The sequence below is a fragment of the Sus scrofa genome, chromosome 18 (genome assembly GCF_000003025.6).
Source record: "Sus scrofa isolate TJ Tabasco breed Duroc chromosome 18, Sscrofa11.1, whole genome shotgun sequence".
NCBI lineage: Eukaryota > Metazoa > Chordata > Mammalia > Artiodactyla > Suidae > Sus > Sus scrofa.
This window is the reverse complement of record NC_010460.4, coordinates 18,190,570-18,213,089: the sequence shown is the minus strand read 5'-3', so window position 1 is coordinate 18,213,089 and position 22,520 is coordinate 18,190,570. Positions and strand designations below refer to the sequence as shown.

The 22,520-nt window shown below is 42.7% G+C and overlaps 2 protein-coding genes across 2 annotated transcripts in view; both read right to left on the bottom strand.

Annotated features, from left to right (window-relative positions):
• Nucleotides 1-3,712, bottom strand: part of COPG2 (coatomer protein complex subunit gamma 2) — a 122,159-nt gene extending 118,447 nt beyond the window's left edge. The window contains 3 exon segments of the mRNA NM_001246238.2: nucleotides 1,777-1,857; nucleotides 2,401-2,453; nucleotides 3,643-3,712. Coding sequence (NP_001233167.1) covers nucleotides 1,777-1,857; nucleotides 2,401-2,453; nucleotides 3,643-3,679 — 171 coding nt within the window. The 5' untranslated portion in view covers nucleotides 3,680-3,712.
• Nucleotides 4,013-22,197, bottom strand: TSGA13 (testis specific 13). Its single transcript, XM_005673166.3, has 8 exons — nucleotides 21,773-22,197; nucleotides 19,384-19,558; nucleotides 16,670-16,748; nucleotides 14,796-14,867; nucleotides 13,700-13,906; nucleotides 8,790-8,914; nucleotides 7,642-7,769; nucleotides 4,013-4,282 (listed from the first exon to the last, which is right to left on the bottom strand). The coding sequence occupies exons 2-8, from the start codon at nucleotides 19,404-19,406 to the stop codon at nucleotides 4,113-4,115; spliced, it is 804 nt and encodes a 267-aa protein (XP_005673223.1). The 5' UTR covers nucleotides 19,407-19,558; nucleotides 21,773-22,197; the 3' UTR covers nucleotides 4,013-4,112.

Sequence of the window (22,520 nt, the reverse complement as noted above, 5' to 3'; positions counted from 1 at the left end):
ACTAGCCAGGTTCATTACCACTGAGCCACAACAGGAACTCCCTTAAACATTTCTAACACAATACCACAGGAGGATATGATATTTGTGAATAGATATATTTAAAAGCATGTACTTGTTGCTCAGTCTCCATTTGCAAACCACACAACTTTATGTCTCTGAATGAGGTCTTCAGTCATGAAACATAGTAAAGTGAAAATAGTCTCATGGAATTCAGATTGGAAACCAGAGTCTTCTTAGAACCATATGGAAACTACCTGAGGGTGTGTGTGTGTGTGTGTGTGTGTGTGTGTGAATCTAAGAAACAAAATCACCTTTTCTATGGTGCTAGACATTTCATGAGGTTTTTTTAGTCTGCAGCAAAACAAAACATAAGAAACAAACAATAAATCAAACCACACACACACACAAATAAAATAAATAACAATAAGAGCAACTGGGATCTATGTTTCATGAGGGCAAATTTTTTTTTGTTGGTTTTGTCAGCTAAAACTCTGCTTCAAACAGTGCACGGGACACAGCAGCTATGTAATCAACATACATGTAAGATGACTGAATGAAAACTATGCCTGAATGTGTCTATGTGTCCAGGACTATTCTCAGTGCTTTACATTTATTGTCTCATTTAATCACTACACTTTATAAAACAAGTATGATGATTATAATTCCCATTTACAAAAAGGACATTAAGGCACAGAATAGTTAAGCTCAGAATCATATTGCCAACGGTGCAGCAGGCAGAGCTCAGAGATATTGAGAGTTCGGTTCCAGACCATCGCAATACAGTAAATATTCCACTAAAGCATTCACAGGAATTTTCTGATTTCCCAGTGCATATAAAAGTTATGTTTATACCATACTGTAGACTACTTTGTGCAACAGTATTATGTCTTAAAAAACAATGTAAATATCTCAATTTAATCCTTTATTGCTAAAAATGCTCACCATCATTTGACAACACAGGGTTGCCACAAACCTTCAATTTACTAAAAAAAAAAATACAATAAAATAAAGCACAATAGGAGTTCCCGTCGTGGCGCAGTGGTTAACGAATCCGACTAGGAACCATGAGGTTGCGGGTTCGGTCCCTGCCCTTGCTCAGTGGGTTAATGATCCGGCGTTGCCGTGAGCTGTGGTGTAGGTTGCAGACGCGGCTCGGATCCCACGTTGCTGTGGCTCTGGCGTAGGCCGGTGGCTACAGCTCCGATTCAACCCCTAGCCTGGGAACCTCCATATGCCGAGGGAGCGGCCCAAGAAATAGCAACAACAACAACAACAACAACAACAAAAAGACAAAAAAAAAAAAAAAAAAAAAAAAAAAAAAAAAAAAAAAAAAAAAATAAAGCACAATAAATCAAGGCATGCCTGCATAAAATTTGAATGTTAAAATCAAAGCTCTAAAGCATCACTATAACCTCCATAAAAGGACAAGATACCTATCTGGAATTTGTCTAAGATTTTTGCAATATATTTTTGGTCGGACATAAAGACCTCTGAACAAATCTACACAACATGTTTTAACATTAATTAAAACTTGTTAAATTCAAATCAATATTGAAAATCTCCCATGTGCTTACTTGATACACCTCATGAATGAAAAAGAAGTATATGTCAAAATTCTTGTCCTCAGGACATTTTACATACTGTTATGTTAAACAAAAACTGCAGATTTCTTAATTAAGTGAATTTTTAAAACCTAAATAATTATACTTTTCAGAAAGTACTTCACTGTAGGTTATGTTCCAGGACACAAATCTGAGGAAAATCAAAATAATTTACCTGGTTCAATAAGTAAAGAATCTTTGTAAGAATATGCAAACATCTTCTTGGATTGATGGGTGTTTCATTGAATATACGAGCCTGTGGAAATAAAAAGCTGTTATTCATAGTTTATTTTCTATCTTTTCCATCATGGTTATTAAAATGTATTAAAAATAAACTTTAATATAATAAATACTATAATATATTTTAATCACAGTAGCCAAATAATATTTCTTACATTTTTCAATTTATTATAATAATTAGATGCAGCCTTGCTTTTCCATTCTTTACTATCCATTCTAATTTCCTTAGATCAGCTGCTACTGGGCATTACCTATTAAGAATAACAATATTTAGCTAAATCGTTTGAATATAATGAGCTTATTATCTATAATTTCCTTCAATAACCTTGCATTAAACACCTCGTTTGGGGTTTTATTTAAAATTCTCAACATGTGATAGAGTCTACATATTTTTGCATTTCTATAAGGTCTAGACTCTCCTACGACAAGTTAACCCTTCTTCTTTTTCCCTCAAGTCTATATTCTCTGAACTTGGTTACACTCCATGATTCTTAATTTGTACCACATAGCCTGGGGCCCTCAGTCCAGCATTCTAAAATGGAACACTTCCAAGCCATACCTCCTGTAAGACAGCACTCTTCTCCAGATGCCGAAAAGGATTGGAACCACTACCTATATCATAAAACAAGACAAAACAAAAAATGTCTTTAATAGCTGTCCTACACAAACTCTTTCTAGAGAAGGGTACTGAATGCTTGGGAAATCTCACCCAAGTGAAATGACCATTTGGATATCACAGTGATAACCATCACTAATACTCATATAAATTGGTTAAAATCATTTTGATTCTGGCACTAGCTCTGTCCTCGCTAACCTGTAAGAACTTGTACTTCTCCTTTGCAGAAACCCTGCCTGAAATGAGTGTCTTCTTTTCCTGCCCTCTTTTGAGATGAATGTTACAAATATCTGTCGTGGCCACACAACTAAGATTAATGAGATTGTGGTAGGATCCTTTGGATTTCTCTAAAGGAGAGCACTGCTTTATGTGTTTCTATCATTTACTGCGAAGCAGAAGAGTTCATCAGATGATACATAAATTCCAAGCTGGAAAGGGTCACAGAGGTTTACTAACCTAATCTTCGATTTCGTTTCCTGAAAGTAGCTATCAATCACTGAGGGTTTTTGTTGTGTTTGTTTTGCTTTTTGAGGTGGCTTGGCAGCTTCCGCTTTTGCTCTGGACCAAAGATGGGTATCAAAATACAACTCACGTTCGGGTGCTTGAGTATTAAATGAGCTAGGTATCACGGAACAACAGCCTTGCCCCCAAGGAAGCGGACAGAGCAAATGGGCCCCAGGAAGACTGTAAGATACAAGGCACCCCAAGGTTCATTCACACACTATCCTATTTTTAGCAAATCCACTCCGGGCCTAACACTACCAGTCCCCAGCCCCGACCCTCCCCACCCCCCGCCTCCCGCACGCGCACACACACGCCCCCGCCCCCTGCCTTGCGCCCGCCTCTTTGGCGGGAAGCCCACCCCCGGCGTACCAGCGGAGGTGGCTCCGAGGAGCTGCGCCGGGGGAGGGGGCTGGGGGCGGGGCCGCCGAGCTGCCCGAGGCATCGCGCGGGCGCCAGGGAGGGAGCGCGCGACCCGAGGGGAGGCTCCGGCGACCGGGGGAGGGGCTAGGGGCAGGCCCCGGGCTGGAGCTGAGCGAGGCGGAGGAGGGGCCGGGCTCCAACTCCGGCCCCCTGGCACACCGACGCCCACGCCCCCAGGTGCGCAGTCCCCGGAGCAGGTGGCGGCGGCGGGGGGGAGGGGCCCTCGCGGCTGAGGATGGGCGTCAGAAGCCCTGCGCGTACCAGACTCCTCGTCCTTCTTGTCGAATTTTTTAATCATCTTGGACGACTTCCCAGCGCCCAGACCCACCGCAACCGTCCCAGGCGCCGCAGCCGGCAAGCGGAAGAGGCTCCAGGAAGGCCGGCCCCGTGCTTTGGCGCCGGTTGGGCCCCGGTCCCGTCACTCGGAGAGAAGGCCCGCCCTCCCCGCCGGCCGCGGCCGCTCTCACCCTCAAGGGACGTGACCACGCCCTCTCCTCCTTCCCCAGCCGCGCGGAGGCGGGGCCAGGCAGTGAGCCCCCGGGGCCGCGTCCCCGCCCCTTCAGTCGTTGGTGGCGGAGCGGGGTGAGCCATGGCCCACCCTGCAAGCTACCCGGCAGCTTAGGCCTGCAGTGAGCAGTAAGTTCGTTTATTTGGTTGCACGCCCTAGATGACGGCATCTGTAGGCCCTTCAGTCTGTGGAGACGAAGCGAGGGGCATGGAAGGGTTTGTTTTCACTTAGTAACAGTGGCATTTTTTATAATCCACTGCTGGGCCCTTCCACTGCGGAACGTGCTCGCTCCTGGTGCAGTTCTGGTGGGCTTCTCCTCCAGAAGCGATGAAAGGGTTAATGGTTCCCAGATCATTTGGGAAGTTGGCAAGGCGCTCTCAGACTTCTTGGAGACTGCAACAAAGCACAGGGAACCTTCGTGAGTGTGGGTTTCCAGAGGGCTCAGAAGGACACTTAATGTGAGGCATGAAAAGAGACCCACTTGAAGGGCCGAGAAAGCTGATCTTTACTCTTACCAAGAGGGAAGATTTTGGACAACGGACTGCCTTTCCCAGCCTTCTTTATAATTCTTTCCTTCCTCAACAAGCTATTTAAAACACTGCCAATTCTTCCCTGTTTAATTCCACCCTTTCAAATGATTCCATTTGTACCCATTCTTACTAAGTTAAGGTACATTCACTTGGATGTTCATATTCCTCTTGGTCTTTTCCTAAAATGTATGTTGGTTTTCCCTTCTCCTGTCTGAAAGAACAACTAAGACACTGTTTCTACCTTTGGCCTCAGTGTCACGCCTCCACTGTGGGCTCTTGCTCCCATCCCTCCGCACTTTTTTGAAGCATTATACCTTGTAAATATCCCTTAAATCTGTTTTCTTATTCCTACTGCTATCACCTTAATTCAGGTCCTGTTTGTTTCTTGGACAGACTCCTAACCAGCCTTCATGGCCCCAATTCAAACCATTCTGTTATCTTTCTTTACTTGGATGCCTGGTAAACATGGACCATTGGTGGAAGGAGCAGATGCTAGGTTCTCTTTTGCTTGAAGTGGAGACATTGCTCAATTTCACAGTAGATTGTCTTTGTTTAGGAAAAGCCCTATAATGGGCCCTTTAGATACATAAGTAAATATCCACTCATTTTTCTTGAGGGAAACTGTAAAGTCACCATACGTCTAATAAATGCTGCAGACTGAGATATTAAGCGTTCTGGTTATAGAGGTAAACTGGGTTACCTTAACAGAATTATGCCTTTGAAAAATCAGAGAATTCTAATCAGATTAGATTCTATGTTCTGGAGTGATTCTTTCTTCCAGTATGGATTTAAACTAAACAGCTGATATGCTGCACACTGTATCACTTAAGATTTACTCCAACTTTACTCAATGTACTATTATGTATGATTTAGCTGGCTTATGAAGCTCAAATATTGCTTTCCATGTGGAGTTTCCCTTGAAGGAAATAGATATTCTTACTTATTTATTTTGGGGCTGAAGATAATCAGGCTTTGGGGAAGAAACAACCCCTTCCCTTTCCTTGGGCCAAGTATTGGGAGCCTAGGTAGAGACAGTGTAGATAAGCCAAGAGACTCCCAAGAATGGGTAATACGCTGGGGGCCTGCAGAGAAATGTGAAGGAACTGAGGGGAGTTTGAGGCTGAGCCTAAGAGTGGCCCCTTTTAAAGCAAGACAAATGATTCTCTGCCATCTTTTAACTTTTCTCCACACTATGAAGTGTTTAATACCACAGCTTGGTTGTATGTAGGGAGTTAAGAGAGGCGATAGATAGGTGGCCATTGGATTGGGTGGCAAATGGATACAGGAGGAGAAGAGAAGCTTGAGGAAGCCAGGTCAGGGATGGTACGATATGACCTCGTACCCCTGGAACTGTGACTGTTTGGACTCTGGATGGCTGGCGATCACTAGGATGACCTTGTAGAATGAACCTTAGGGAGGTACGCTTAGGGAGTTTCAGAAATTTCTTGAAGAGAGAACCCTCATAGGAAAAATAAACTTTATCTTGGAGCCATAGGCTGGCAAAGTCTGGGGACCCATCAATTATACTTGTAATACTGTATGTTCAGTGCTCTGAAATCCTCCAATGGGTCCCAACCACTTGCTGGATGAAACCTAAGCTCTGTTTTGGAGTTCCCGTCATGGCGCAGTGGTTAACGAATTTGACTAGGAACCATGAGGTTGTGGGTTCGATCCCTGTCCTTGCTCAGTGGGTTGAGGATCCGGTGTTGCTGCAAGCTGTGGTATAGGTCGCAGATGCGGCTCGGATCCCGCGTTGCTGTGGCTCTAGTGTAGGCTGGTGGCTGCAGCTCCGATTAGACCCCTAGCCTGGGAACCTCCATATGCTGTGGATGGGAATGGCCCTAGAAAAGGCAAAAAGACAAAAAAAAAAAAAAAAAAAAAAAAAAAACCACCTAAGCTCTGTTTTATACAAATGTAAACAAGACCCTTCATGACCTAGCCCATTCATCTGACATATTGAAAGTGCTATTATTGGTGCCTGATAAATGTCTAACACTTAGTAAGTACCCCATAAATGTTGCTAAATGGATGATAATTGGTGAGGAGCATTCTTGTTGCATCCTCTTCCATAAACCCTTACCCCAAACCTCTTCCACCCCCATGGTCTGCCTCAATCCCAAAGAGACCCATGGACCTCTGAGACTCACAGCTTTTTCTTTGGCCCTTCTAGGCAGTTTTCCTCAAAGTATGATATGTGGAGTTCCCATTGTGGAGCAGTGGTTAACAAATCCAACTAGGAACCATGAAGTTGCAGGTTCGATCCCTGCCCTTGCTCAGTGGGTTGAGGATCCGGCATTGCCGTGAGCTGTGGTGTAGGTTGCAGACACAGGTCGGGATCCTGTGTTGCTGTGGCTCTGGCATAGGCTGGCAGCTACAGCTCCGATTAGACCCCTAGCCTGGGAACCTCCATATGCCGCAGGAGCGGCCCAAGAAATGGCAAAAAAGACAAAAAAAAAAAAAAGTATGATATGCATGCCACTGGGTAGTTTTAGGTGATACATAGATAAACATTTTAAATTTTAATTATTATGAATTTTGGGAGTTCCCGTTGTGGCACAGTAGTTAACGAATCCAACTAGGAACCATGAGGTTGCAGGTTCGATCCCTGGCCTTGCTCAGTGGGTTAATGATCCTGCGTTGCCGTGAGGTGTGGTATAGGTGGCTCGGATCCCGATCTACTGTGGCTCTGGTGTAGGCCGGCAGCTACAGCTCTGATTAGACCCCTAGCCTGGGAACCTCCATGTGCCACAGGAGTGCCCCTAGAAAAGGCAAAAAGACAAAAAAAAAAAAAAATCATGAATTTGATCAAAGGTATGTCAGAGGAAAAAAACATGTAATTAGTATATCAAATCCATGATGTCAATGATATTGTATTAATTAGGACAAGCACCAAGAAAAAAAATCATTTTAAAGAAAAACATTAAATAAATAATAGGGCAAGTAACACATTGACCAAAACTAGTAAAGTGGTAGGTGATGTAGTTCGGGAAACACTGTACTGGAGCTTTCTTGGAATCTGAGGGTTTAAACAGGGTCCAAAGCCTAGTACCACTTGGGCCTCTATCTAACATAGAAGTTTTTGGCTTCCATGCTACAGGGGAAAATAGTCTCCAGAACCTCCAAGAGAGATGTACATTTGTCCTTACCTCTTGTCCCCATAGGTTGTCCCTCCTGCCCTCATCTCTATCCCATAAACCATTGCTTTGACAAAGAGGAGCTTACCATCATTCTTCATATCTCTTTTACAGCCTGGAGCAAAGTTGAGCTGAGGATACATTTTTTTCTGTCTTCTCAAAGCATAGAACTTTGAATACCTCCCCTCACTCTTGAAATCCTTGTCTGTGGAAAACCTGAACAAAGAGAGTTCATTTAGGAGTTCCCATCATGGCGCAGTGGGTTAAGAATCTGACTGAAGTGGCTTGGGTCACTGTGGAGGCATAGGTTTGATCCCTGGCCTGTTGCAGTAGGTTAAAGGATCCGGTGTTGCCACAGTTACATTGGAGGTCACAGCTGCAGTTTAGATTCAGTCCCTAGCCTGGGAACTTCCATGTGCCAATGGTGTGGCCATAACTTTTTTTTTTTTTTTTTTCCAAAAAAGAAAATTAATTTAGTAGGTCCTAGAGCATGGAGTTAATGGAACCTGTCGCTACATTCTCAGATTCTAAAGGGGAAGGAAGGTTTTCGTGGTATAGAGATGGGTATTATTCAGTGAAAGGGATGCTTCTAGAACCTAGCATTGTAAACCCATAAGAAACTCAAGCATTTCCTCTCTCCTCTCCAAACTAGACACAGGCTGGTCCTATAACCAATTTCAAATCAAATATCATGCAAAGCACATTATTCCTATGTTAATAACACTTAACATGCACTGAGGGAAAAGCATGGATTTTTGAATACTTCTCTTCACTCTTGAAATCATTCTCATGAAAAACCTTGGTTTTTGCATTAGTGTTTCTCTTTTGTTAAGTTGGAAATGATGTTGGAGGTCATGTAGAGAAGCTGTCTTATTATTACACAGTTGCCCATATTCCCAACAATCAAAAAGTGTTTGTTAGATCATATTGAAAAGAGATACTTGGTGTTCCTGTCATGGCGCAGCAGAAATGAATCTGACTAGGAACCATGAGGTTGCGGGTTCAATCCCTGGCCACACTCAGTGGGTTAAGGATCTGGCATTGCTGTGAGCTGTGGTGTAGGCTGGCAGCAACAGCTCTGATTCAGGCCCTAGCCTGGGAACCTCCACATGTCGCAGGTGCGGCCCTCAAGAGACAAAAAGACCAAAAAAAAAAAAAAAAAAAAAAAAAAAAAAGAGAGAGAGAGAGAGATACTGACATGAATAAAGAAAAGGTAAGAAAGTGCCAGGACTTAACCTAAACCATTGTTCATGTTTGGATGTAGGATCCTCCAACAGTGTCACAGGAAAGACTGGTTTCAGCTTTTTTTTCTGAGACATCAGGGGTAGGTAGTTCCCAGTGGGTTTGAGCTGATTGCTTTCCTGCAGCAGAGGGAAGAAGAGTAATTAGGGGAGTAAGCTGAGTCTCCTGGACTTAAAGGCTGAACTAAGCTCCTGGACTAAGCTTCAGTTCCCCTAAAATCATGCAACAAAACTGCCAAATATGGCAGTAGGAATGCAGAAACCAGAAGAAGAGGAAGCAAGCAGTTCCCTGAGTGGGCTAATACCTATTGGGTTCACAGCCAGCTGACTTGTCCAAAGTTTGGTCAGTTTCCAAAATAATAGACTGAGCTTGCCCACTGGCCCTTTGAAGTAAATGGCAGAGGAATTGACCAGTTCTGAAAAGAATTCAGTTACTGAATTGCTTAGGAAATTTGGTGATAAATTGGGAAAGAGATCCATGGGACTCTACCCACCTTTCTTGGGGATGGCTGCCTCATTCACATGCCATTCTATGTCTGCAGTGAAAAGGCAGAATGCAATGTTTTGTGAAGTAATAATTTAATCACCATTAAAGTCATAGACTCAAAGGCTTTGAGAAAGAATCTTAAAAGATCATCCAGTCTAACCATTCATCTGACACTCTTATCCTGTGCATAGTATCACTAGCAAGTGATCAGTGTTCCCATACCTACAAACCCAAGCTCTTTAATCTTTGATCAGCTGATAGCCATCTCCCTGTAACTTCCACTCTAGAGTTCAGACAGGACAAATCTAGCGTCTCGTCCACAGAGTCCTTAAAGAATTTGAAGAAATCCATCATGTTCCCCGTGAGCTCCCTCTCTCTTTCAGGCTCAGCATTGCCAGTGTTTTGAAGTTGTTTTGTTTTGGGTTTTGGGTTTGGGGGTGTTGGGAAGGTGGTTCGGTTTTTTGGGGGTTTTTTGGCTTTTGTTTTTGTTTTGGCATTTGGGTTCCCTGTTCTTCTGATCGCTATCATTTTAATTCATTTGGAAAAATTGCAATTTGTATTCTTCCTAAAGTGTGGCAATCTGAAATGAAAACAATATGCCAGGCGTAACAACTATAGGACACATCCCATTAAAGTCTCTCTTCAAATGTCATCTCTGCTTATGCAAGCCTTCCCTAACTACACCATCTAAAGTCACCACTCACGCCCATCACTCTTCATTCTCTTGTCCTGCTTTTTGGGTGCTTATCCCATTGTACATTACTTCCGTGCAATTGTTGGCTTGTTCATGGTCTGTTTAGCTCAGTGGAATTAAACTTTGACTTAGTCACTGATAGGCCCCTACTATCCCATAACATTGCCTGGCCTATAGTAGGTGCTCAATAAAGACTTACTGAATGATTGAAAGGATGACAGAAAACATGAATGAATATGAATTTTCAAACCTCTTTTTAAAAAATACTGGCTGAACTATGTTTTTGTGATTCTATACACATTCTCTTTAAGCTCTTCCAGTTTTGAGAATCAGGAATTCCTTCAAGTTACCTCAACTAATAGGGGTTTTACTGTAACAAAATATGTGCATAGGACGTAAGACCTAGCTAATATTTTGGCCACAAAAGAGCAGAAACCTTAGCAGAGCTAGACCTTAGAGAAGAAGCATAAGAATAAAAAAGTTCTTTGGAATCCAGTGCTAAGGACCACTGCTGCATGAGCTTGTTTATCTTGACTCTAGCAGCATATCATTGACTAGTTTCCTACTTTCTTCCTTTCTGCTTCTGTCTCTAATGTTCACTCCTTACCTTTACTGCGCATAGCTTTTTTCTACCTATGGCTTCTGCTTATCTAGTCCTACTTCAACCTGACCCTACCTTCTTCTTCGTGGTTGGCTCTTTTATGGCCTCCCTCTTTCAGCTTTCATTCCCACAGCCTCAATTTTTTCCTTTCCCAATTCAGATACCACGAAGCAAGCATCTGATTAGCTCAGGGATTTTGGTTGTTGGTAGGTTAATTGGTTTTGCTTTTGGTTTGGTTTGGGGGCTTTGTTTGCTTGGGTTTGGCAGTACCAACCACTGACCTAGCCGCTAGCCAGCCCATGAGTTTTGCTTTACTGGGTCTGGTGTCCTCCTCTGTCTTCAGTAGGAGTAGAGAACTGAGTGCTTTCTAAGTAGGACCTTTGGGGGCATCTATTTGTCACAAACTGTGGTAGGGCCATTTCACTTAGAAAATGCTGTGAATATAACAATCACTGTGACAGGAGTTCCTGTCATGGTGCAACGGAAATAAATCTGACTAGGAACCATGAAGTTGTGGGTTCAATCCCTGGCCTCTCTCAGTGGGTTAAGGATCCGGTGTTGCTGTGAGCTGCGGTGTAGGTAGAAGACGTGGCTTGGATCTGGCATTGCTGTGGCTGTGGCATAGCCTGGCAGCTACAGCTCTGATTAGACTCCTAACCTGGGAACCTCCACATGCCTCAGGTGCGGCCCTAAAAAGACAAAAAAAAAAAAAAAAAAAAGAAAAGAAAAAAAGACAGATATCACTATGACAGACACATCAGATCCATTCTTCAGCTCCATTGCTGGAACCTGCACTGTTCTTTCACACATGTCCAGGCATAGCAAAAGAATGCTTCTTTTGTGCATAATCAGGCTCACAAAAGATTGTCACATTTGTCTAGCAAGAGAAGGAGGGGATGCAGCATGAATATTAAAGAAGTATTCTAGGTAGTGGGCATTTCCATTCTCTTGGACTTGTTCCAGATAGCCCCATAAAATCACGTTGCTGCCAGTTGTTGACAATCAGAGCCTTGACGCTGTCTATTAATACAGTTTGGCTGGTAGTACAATTTACTCGTGAATGTAGTCGGGTCCCACACGTGATCTGGAAGGCTCACAAAGTGCCAGCTGCTGGGAGAAAGCTCTTCTCACACTAAGCTTACATGATGGTCTTGTATTTCCTTCTCTACCTTGAGCAAGGCAATCCTGGTCTGGCATTTGTTCTTCTCTATGGATAATACCCCCGACTAGGAGAAATAACCACTGAGCTTATGTTCAAATGGCACAAATTCTGAGATCCAAGAGACCACAGGCAATGAATTAGTTAATTAACTCCTTTGTCAGCATATACCATTGGATATTTGCTTTTTTTTTTTTTTTTTTTTTTTTTAAGGGCCACACCCGTGGCATATGGAGGGTCCCGGGCTAGGGGTTGAATTGGAGCTGTAGCTGCCCGCCTACACCACAGCCACAGCCACTCGGGATCTGTTACACCACAGCTCACGGCAACGCTGAATCGTTAACTCACTGAGCAGGCCAGCAATAGAAGCTGCATCCTCATGGATACTAGTCAAATTTGTTTCTGCTGAGCCACCATGGGAACTCCTGGATGTTAATATTTTATTCTCCCTTTCGGAAAGAAATCTCTCACTGCCATCCATGTAACAACTAAGGAAATACTAATTCCAAATTGGCCACATTTTTACTCTGTCTTTCTGGGTAATTCCATTCCCAGCATCAAATTTCTATTATAATTAGATTCTCTTGTTTGCATTTTCACTTATCTCGTTTAACTTCTTATTATATTAGACCAGCTCTTAAGGCTGTCAAGATCTTTTTTAGATCATGATTCCTAAATCTCTCCTAAATTGATTTTCTTCACTTCCTCTGCTATTGATTTAGTTCAATTCTTCAGCATCTCTCACCTTGACAATTGTATTAACTGCATAATTAATCGTTCTGATTTTTTGTCTCTTCCACAACTAATACAATTTTCTCTCAATTTCCAAAAAACTTCTTTCTAAAATATAAATTTTTATCTCCTGCTGTTTACTGTCTTACCTCTCCCTACAGGCACTTCACTATCTCTTGTCTCCACGCCTTTGCTGTTCCCACTGATTGCAATATTCTCCTACTCTTTTTGTCCGGGGTCACTTCCTCTGTAAAACTTCCCTGATTGCTTCCTTTCCCCCAACAAAGATACTGTTCTCTACTGCACATTAGTGTATGTTGTATATTCTTTTATTATTCATATATCCTGGTATATTATAATTCCTTTTTATATCTCACTTATTGATCTGTCCTTCATGTTAGACTCCAAGTTCCTTCCTTCTGTCCTATAATCATCTTTCTATTTTGGTTCCTAGCTTAGTGTATATCCAACAATTGTTTACTGAATTTGAACTTCTCCAGTGTATAACAGAGTCCCAATGTTGGGCTGCTGTGATAGCAGACTTTCTGTTCCTCTTCCCTTCTGACACTCAAGAGCATAGCCCTTTACCCTTTCCCTGTTTTTTTGTTTCTTTTTTTGTTTTTGTCTTTTTAGGGCCACACCTGGGACACATGGAAGTTCCCAGGCTAGGGGCTGAATCAGAGCTGTAGTCACAGGCCTGCACCACAGCCACAGCCATGCCAGATCCAACCTGCATCTGTGATCTATACCACAGCTCAAGGCAATGCCAGATCCTTAACCACCGAGCAAGGTCAGGGATCGAACCTGTGTCCTTATGGATGCTGGTCAGATTCGTTTCTGCTGAGCCACAACGGGAACTCCCCCATTTAGATATGTGTTTCTGTTCCTTACTCCTCATTTCCTGATTTATCTGTTGCTACTTTATACTCAACTAGGAAGCCAGTGACTAGTTTACCCTTTGTTAATTACAAATTAAATATCTTTGGTCAAGGACGAACAGTTTTGAATTAAGAAACTTTCTTCTCTATGCAATGAAGGTGCATGATCCAAGTTTGTGCAAATCTGATTCTGAATATTTCCCAGGATCTCAGATGCTGTTTGGTAAAGAATAAGAAAGAAGAGGTTGGCTCCTGAGTACCATCCTCTATGCTGTTAGCTCCCTTCAAGCTTACTCTTCTCTTTGTTCAGAGTCCTTACTCCAGGTGCCAAAAAGCCTCCCCAGGTGCCATTACCTTGAGCAATAACTCCTTGGAAAAGTATTTTGGTGGGATGTCTTTGCCATGATGGTCGATTGGGCAGGGAAGTGGGTTGTTGGTCAAAATCAGTATGGTTTTATCCTGATCAAACTCTGTGACTTTTAACGTGAAGCCTTGGATTTTCTTGTTTCGAGCCAGGAATTTATGCAGTGCAGTGGGCTTCAAAGGCTCATAGTACTGGGCCTGAGCAGACAGAAAGGTTGCCAGAGGGACAAAGAGATTAGATCGAGAGAATAATTACAAATCACTTGGCTAATCTTTCGCCTCTGTGGGGTAGGGACAGAAGCTGGGCAGGGGCTGGGTAAATCTGCTTGGAAATTTATTTAACAGAAAATGTCTGAAGCTCCCTGTCTCTTTCTTCTCTCAGGGCTTTTCCCTGCAAACAGACCTCGCGGCTGACAAAACAAGAGGGAACATTTTCCACAATAGAAGGAGCAAGATGACTTAATTCTTGTGAAAAAGTGTAACATTGTGCCCAACACAATAGGGCAAGCGGAAGTTTCTGTGTTAAATCAAAAGGCCTTCTCTGCCACTCTCTCGGAGGCAGAGGGGAGAAACTGCCAGGGATCAAATCTCCCGGCTCAGGGAGTCCGGAGGGGGCCCAGGCAGCCCTTATCTGCATCTTCCCACCCACCAACGTTTCTCCACAGGCACAAGCACATTAATATGCATAATAAGCACAACATTTAAAAAAAAAAAAAAAGGACAAGCAGTCACAAAAGACAGCATGTCACTTAAGATGTGGTGGGGGGAGAGGCAGTCCCACTCAATTTGTTGTTCCATCAGTAGGAGGGAGGTGAGGATTTGAGGAGGAGGAAAGGAGAGGAATGCATACTCCCTGATTGTAAATATGTTTTCTCAACTTAAAAAAAAATCAGCTGCAGGAACCACCTCTTCCCCATTCCCCCATCCCCACCCTCCCTGCCCCGCTGCATCCCCAGCAGTGTCCTGGGACAGGAGGATGCACTGGGTCCCAGAAGCTGGCGGCCCTTGGGATACTCTGCCGTGGGTCTTGGGCACCGCTGCTGAAACTTGCTCTTGGAGATTGTGGGGGACTGCTTTTATCACCTACCAAATTTGGATGGACTGTGTAATGGTGAAGGTTCCCTAGAACAAATTTTGATTGCCCGACTGCATCCAAAATCTAGAGACAAAAATCAAAATTAGTCGTTTCAGGTTGTACCTATCCTAAACAACCTCATCTTTGGCTAATACCTGGTCTCCAGCTTAAGTGAGAAGAATTCATGTTTTGCACCTTGGGTTTCTAGAAGGAGGGCCTCAGCCTGGAGAGCTAGGTTCTAAGGCATCCTGACAGGGAAGCTGGTCCACAGGAACCAGCTTTGGGAAATGCTGGGAGCTGCTAGGAGGGGAAGTAGACAAGGGCAGCATCGAAGATCCCCCCCAGGAAAAAAATCACCCCAAGGGCTCACACCTCTCCCAATCCTATAGGAGGGAGAGCAGGAAAAAATCAACAGGGAGGGCAGAAAAGCAAGTTACAAAAGGGCAGTAACTGAAGGTTTGTGAGTAGAAGGAAGCCCTGAGGATAACTGTTTAGCGAGCTGGGCACACACAGGAAGGGAGACACAATGGTGCAGGGTGCCTTTTTGAATTTTTTTTGCGATTGAGGATTTCTTCCAGAAAGGTGGCCAAAAGTAAGTGAATTTTGATAACCCTTCCCTGTCTACCACTTTGCATTTTTCTACTGGTGGTAGTGCTGGCGATTGGCGGACTGTTTTAGTGTCCTATCTGATGGTAGAGTTGCTGAGCCTTCTCCTTCTCTTTCTGCGGCCCAGACCGGGGGTTGTTGCCTGGACCAGACCGGGGGTTGTTGCCTGGCCGTGCGCTTAGCCCTAGGCTATCAAAGGATCTATCAAAGGGACAGAGAACGGGAGGAGATACAAGCTCTGCGTTACTGCCTTTGGGCTTGTCCTCATCAGAAATCAGATAAAAAGCACAGTCCTCTGCATGTGCATTTCTAAAGATTGTCTGGCCCTAAGGAAGTGATATGGTGAGATGCGGTTCAGAAGGAAGCGGGCTTACATTGGATGGGTGAAAAGAGCAAGAGGGTGAATGAACGGAGAAGAGGGAGAGAGTAGGAATGGGACAGAACTGTGCGTGAGAGGAGGTATTATGCTCCAGGAGGAAAGTGCCAGGAGCTGGCAATTCCCAGGGGTTGGAAAAGGACTAGGAGGACCAGAGCCAAGCCAGACATTCCTTTAGGGAGGGTGGCATCAAACAGGGGACAGATCAGAAGCTAATTTTATCACCTTTTGTAAAACTAAGTCCTTTTGTTCCAAACAAAAACATATTTGAAAAACCTGCTGCACGAATATGACACATATATTTAGAATCACAGTTATCTCAGAAAAACCTATATGGGGGGAAGATGTGAAGATTTTTCTTTTACAGTTTTTAAAAAATTAAATTTTAGAGGGAGGATATTCTCCAGGAAAAATGTTTTTACTCCCAAATTTTTCTGAAGTGTTGCATTTTATTTCCAGATTAGACCCCAGCAGTTAGCCATGAGTTCCAAACTGGAGTATGTTTTTAGTTTTATGTCGAATTGCATTACCTCTGGCTGATGAAATCAAAGTTGGCCTGGAAAATTCACTTGAATTTGATAAACCTGGGGAAGAAACGAAACTACCCAATGGAGTTTTGCTGCAAATCAGAGTTTTAACACTCGATCGTGCTCTGAAATAGATTCCTGGTCCCTGGGGCTTGAGCCCTGCTTCCTAGATGATATACATGAATGTCCCTGTCTCTTCCCTTTTGGGTGTCTCTGTTTCTCTTTCATAAAATTAGATAAATTAACCTTGCTTTCTATATAAATCTACCCTTTTTTGCTTTTCCACAGGAAGTTTGTGAGACTCAGCTTATAAAGTACTCAAAGCAACTACAAAGAAAGGCTCTAAATGAACATTGCTAATTAATGGTCTTTCTTACCTCATCACTATCAGCAATTGTTTCTTTCTCAAATTCAACTGGGCTAGTTTTTGAAGCCTTTGATTTGCCATTCTGAAACCTGAAAAAGAGGCAAAATATCCAATTGTTTTTTTTTCTTACTCAGAGGCTTGGTCTACATGTTCTGAATCTCCCTTAGCAAAGTCTGGGAACCTGACTTCCAAGAGCCCATTCTGGGTGATCCCTAATTGCACATGTGTGGGTAGTAAAGGATACCATTCATTATTCAGCCTGAATGCTGGGGGAAAACAAAACTCAGTTTGAAGAGTTAAGCAGGTGAGACCTCTTGGACACATGGTGACAAGTGATAAGTTGATTTATTCTAAACTAGGGTTTTTAAGAAATGCAAATGAAAACCATAGTGAGCTATCACATACCTGTCAGAATGGCTATTATCCCAAAGAACACAAATAACAGATGTTGTCCAGGAAGTGGAGAAGAAAGAACCCTCTGTTCCACACCGTTAGTGGGAATGTGAATTGGTATAGCCACTATGGAAAACAGTATGGAGGTTCCTAAAAACGTTAGAAATAGAACTACCATATGACCTAGCAATTCCACTCCTGGGTATATATCCAAAAAACTGAAAATACTAATTCAAAAAGAGACATGCAATAAAATAATGCTGGGGGGAAAAAGATACATGCACCCCAATGTTCACAGTAGCATTATTTATAATTGCCAAGGTATGGAAGCAACCTTAAGTGTCCATTAACAGATGAATGGATAAATGAGATGTGGTGCACACACACACACACACACACACACACACACACACACACACACACACACACACAATGGAATACTACTCAGCCAGAAAAAGGAATGAAATTTTGCTGTTTGCAACAACATGAATGGATTTGGAGGGTATTATGCTAAGTGAAATAAATCAGACAGAGGCAGACAAATACTGTATGATATCACTTATATGTGGAATCTGAAGAATAAAACAAACTAGGGAATATAACAAAAAAGAAACAGACTCATAGATACAGAGAACAAACAAGTGATTACCAGTGGAGAGAGGGAAGGAGGGAAGGGCAAGATAGGTGTAGGGGATAGAGGTCCAAACTACCATACATAAAATGAGGAAGCTACAAGGATATATTGCACAACACAGGGAATATAGCCAATATTTTATAAGAACTATAAATGGAATATAACATTTAAAAATTGTGAAACACCACGTTGCACACCTGAAATTTATACAATATTGTATATCAACTATACCACAATTTTTTAAAAATAAGGATTTTAGACCACTCAAGGAACTGGCCTAGTAGATTGCTTAGGAAAATTCTTTTGGGCAACTGGACTCTCATAATACCTTTGAAGACCACCTACTTTTTTGACTGCCTACTTGCCTTGCTTTCTCCACTTGGAAATGTCTCTGGCTTTGCCAATGATTAGCCAATTACTCCATGAGAAGGGATGTAGTTAGTGGAACTAAATTTTTTTCCAATTTTTTTTCTTTTTTTTAAGGGCAGCACCTGGAGGATATGGAAGTTCCCAGGCTTGGGAAACTATGCCAGGTTTCACCAGAGCCACAGCAACACCAGATCCAAGCCACATCTGCAACCCATGCTGTAGTTTATGGCAACGATGGATCCTTAACCCACTGAGTGAGGCCAGGGATCAAGTCTGCATCCTCATGGATACTAGTTGGGTTCTTAACCTGCTGAGCCACAATGAAAACTCCTAAATTTCCAATTCTTAATGACCATGCTTAGATTACTGGGTCCCTCATGCACCTAAACTCATCTAAATTTCCCTACCTAGATTTAAGGTAATAAAAATCATCAATGGCAAATATTCTCATAATCTGTATTTTCACTTACTTTCCTAACCCTCTTCCCATACCAGTTCCCTTTGGGGAAAAAAGGGAGAGGGATAAAAATTGCAATATTTAGTAACAAAGTATTTTGGATTCCTTGACTGATTACTTACTAAACCCACTTACTGCCTGAACATATTGAAAGATGCTCATTGGTAAGACTGGGTTAATGATTAAAATAAATAGCCTGCTTTCTCCTTGGAGGTTAAACTACCTTAAATTAAGTAGGATCCTGGCACTACCTCAACTAAACCTCTCTCCTTTAAAAATTAGCATGGCAGAGTGTGGACCAAAATAAGAAAAGTAGAAATAACCAAGCTATGTAGTTGGTAGGTCAACTAGCTATAGCATGGTACAAATAATCCCAATTCTAGGATCAGAGCACTTCCATCTATTGCTGGTTACAAGCTGCATCATTAACTCAGGGTAGTGGGTGACACATCGTGGTTGACCAAAATGAATTCATCCCCACTTAACATCTTCGAGTTGGTGCCTTTTTGATGTGGCCTATTACTTTATCTAATAATTAATAATATATTAGAAACTCTATTGTAGCCCTTTTAAAAATGATTCTTTGGTATCTAAAGGGCAGCCCAGGATCCTAGGTACTCTTCTTCAAGGCCATGAAAAATGCCTTGCAGCCCAGCAGGGCCGTCTTTGACAGCCTGGTGCTTCCTTTTGGTAAAGCTACTCTAGTTGCTGCATGAAGTATAGACCAAATCTGATCCAGGACAGTCAGTCATTAAACTGTTTTTCATGAGTGTCTACTCTGTGACTAGCATTGTTCAAAACAATATGGGCTACAAAATAAGTCTACATAAGGAGATTTTTATAACTTAGCTGGGCAAACAAGACTACACACTTGGTCTGTGTCCTTTGGCCCATTGCTGTTCACTGCTAAGTGGGCCAACCCGAGGCAAGTATTCTCCCAGAGGCCAAACTCAGTGCCTCTAAATAGACCACGTTCTGCAGGGTTTCAGTTCAATCCAAACATTCTTTCCTTAGCACATTTTGTGTGCCCAGCCCCATTCTTGATCCTGCATGGGAAACAAGAGCAGACGGATCAGTGTCATGGTAAAGGCATAAAATGCACAAGACATGGCTTTCCTTGCCCTCAAGGATTTAGGTTTAGTTGGTAACTGCAGTGAGGGAAGAGGAAGTTCAATGTGAAACAATAATGACAAATGCATGTAACTTATTAGGTAAGTGACTTCATTTCTTAAGGCCTCAATTTCCTCATCTGTAAAAATGGATTTAAAGGTGACATTCTTTTTTTTTTTTTTTTTTTTTTTTTTTTAATGCTGTACCTTTGGCACATGGAAGTTCCCTGGGCCAGGGACTGATTCCAGCTGCAACAATGGCAGATCCTTAACTCACTTCATCAGGCTGGGGATCAAACCTGCGCCTCTGCAGTGACCTGAGCCACTGCAGTCAGATTCTTAACCTACTGTGCCACAGCAGAAACTCTAAAGGTAACATTTTAATTCCATGAGAGTGGTCAAATATATCTACGTAAAGATGGAAATAAAACAAGGTTCTTGGAGTTCTCTGTAGCTCAGCAGGTTAAGGATCTGGTGTTGTCACTGCAGCAGCTTGGGTTACTGTTGTAGCAAGGGTTTGATCCCTGGCCCAGGAACTTCTGCATGCCATATTGTGGCCAATAAAGAAAAAAAAATTTATAAAACAAGGTTTATTGTATAGCACAGGGAACTACATTCGATATCCTGTAATAAACCATAATGGAAAAGGATATGAAAAAGAATGTATACATATAAAACTCAATCACTTTGCTGTACACCAGAAACGAATGAAGCATTGTAAATCAACTATATTTCAATTAAAAAACAAAAAGACCTGAAATCAAATTAATTCACATTTCAGTTGTGGGAGGAATTTGGAGGGGCAGCCATTCTTTAACATGTGCCTCTCCTCTCAAGACAACCAGACTCTTCCAGGTATTAGGTCTGAGAAGCTGGGGAAAGTGTGTGTATATTTTGGAATGGGGGGTGGAGGGAGGCAGGGAGTTGCTACACTCCTTAATATGGACTATTTTATTTTATTATTTATTTATTTATTTTTTGCTTTTTAGGGCCACAGGTGCGGCATATGGAAGTTCCCAGGCTAGGAGTCAAATCCGAGCCACAGCTGCAGGCCTACACCACAGCCACAGCAATGCAGGATCCAAGCTGTGTCTGTGACCTATATCACAACAATGCCAGATCCTTAACCCACTGAGCGAGGCCAGGGATCGAACCTGCATCCTCATGGATACTAGTTGGATTTGTTTCCACTGAGCCACAATGGGAACTCCTGATATGGAAAATTTTAAATGGAAGGTAAATATCGATGATATAGAATCCAGCAGTTAGGAGTTCCTGTCGTGGCTCAGCAGAAATGAATCTGACTACTATCTATGAGGATGTGGGTTCAATCCCTGGCCTCACTCAGTGGGTTAAGGATCCAGCGTTGCTGTGAGCTGTGGTGTAGGTTGCAGATGTGGCAGATCTCTCATTGTTGTGGCTGTGGCTGTGGCATAGGCCAGCAGCTGTAGTCTGATTTGACCCCTAGCCCGGGAGCTTCCATATGGCGCATCTGTGGCCCTAAAAAGAAAAAAAAAAACATAATCCAAATTTAGAGAAAAGAGAGAGGCCAGTGAGGCTTGAGGGGGATGTTTCCCCAAGAACTTGGAGCATGAGCTGGGTCTTGCAGGATGGTGTGTGAAATAGCCTATCTGGAAGGTTATTTGGTTTTTGGTTGTGTTTTGTTTTGCTCTTGTTGGATTAAGTAGTAAGACATAAACGTGGAGAGGTAGGATGAGATCAGATTGTGGGAGCCTGACATTTAAGTAGAGCTTCAGTAATGCCTCTTAGCCTAAGCGCCTCGAAAGCCCATGGTTTTGGAGGAAAGATTGATGTCCATAGGTGATGGTTTAGAGTTTATATCCAGTTTGATAGTTTAGACATAAATCCCAAATGTGATTGTCTAGAGTTTACGACTAGACCGAGCTCACCCCTGAAAGTTCCCTTCAAGGGAAATAAACTAATGAGCTCTTCACCTTTTTCTCACCTTTAGTTTTCCTGGAATTGTGAGTCCAGCTTATGTGTCTATGGAAACTTAAATAAATAGGAACCAATAAATTGGGAGGCACAAGGTTTGTGCTGCTTATTTGGAACTCAGGGTGGGAAAAAAAAAATCACACAAACACAAAAACTATATCTCAAAGACGAAGAGAAAGATGTGCTGTACAATACCTTGAAGGATATCGGGAAATCTTAGTTCAGGGAGGAAGCGGAAATTCCTTGACATGGAAATTGCCCATTTTGAAAATATTCTGGAGGAAACACAGGGAATTTGTGATGAAAGGGCAATCTAGAATGCTGAGGTGTTCTGTGTTGGAATCAGAGAATGAAAAGCCCAAAGACTTTAAACAAAAACTGCCCCAATCTGCTCCAATTTGTTGTTATAACCTATGATTCGCCAACACACACACTCACTGACATTTTCACTGTATCTTAGCCAATGTTTTTACCCTATTCTTCAAACACAGTGTGCATTTCTCTTATTCTCCAAAAGTAAAACTCTCTCCCCAACCTCTTTAAGCCACCGAGTCTTCTTTCTTCTTCTTCTTCTTCTTCTTCTTCTTCTTCTTCTTCTTTTTTTAAGTCTTTTTGCCATTTCTTGGGCCACTCCCGCAGCATATGGAGGTTCCCAGGCTAAGGGCTGAATCGGAGCTGTAGCCACCGGCCTACACCACAGCCACAACAACGTGGGATCCGAGCCATGTCTGCAACCTATACCACAGCTCACAGCAACGCCAGATCCTTAACCCACTGAGCAAGGCCAGGGATCGAACCCGAAACCTCATGGTTCCTAGTTGGATTCGTTAACCACTGAGCCACGACAGGAACTCCTGAGTCTTCTTCTTTATGTTACTCTTCAGACCCTTCTTCTTCTTTTTTGACTTTTTTTAAATTTTAGGGCCACACCCACGGCATGTGG

What these genes read in the sequence shown, in the direction of transcription:
- TSGA13 (XM_005673166.3), bottom strand. Translation starts at nt 19,406, where the DNA reads ATGGGCCAAAGGACACAGACCAA. An exon ending in CAATTGCTGATAGTGATGAG is followed by an intron (nt 14,868 to 16,669) that starts GTAAGAAAGACC and finishes TTTTGTCTCTAG; the next exon opens with ATTTTGGATGCAGTCGGGCA. An exon ending in AAACATGAACAATGGTTTAG is followed by an intron (nt 7,770 to 8,789) that starts GTTAAGTCCTGG and finishes CTCTTTGTTCAG; the next exon opens with GTTTTCCACAGACAAGGATT.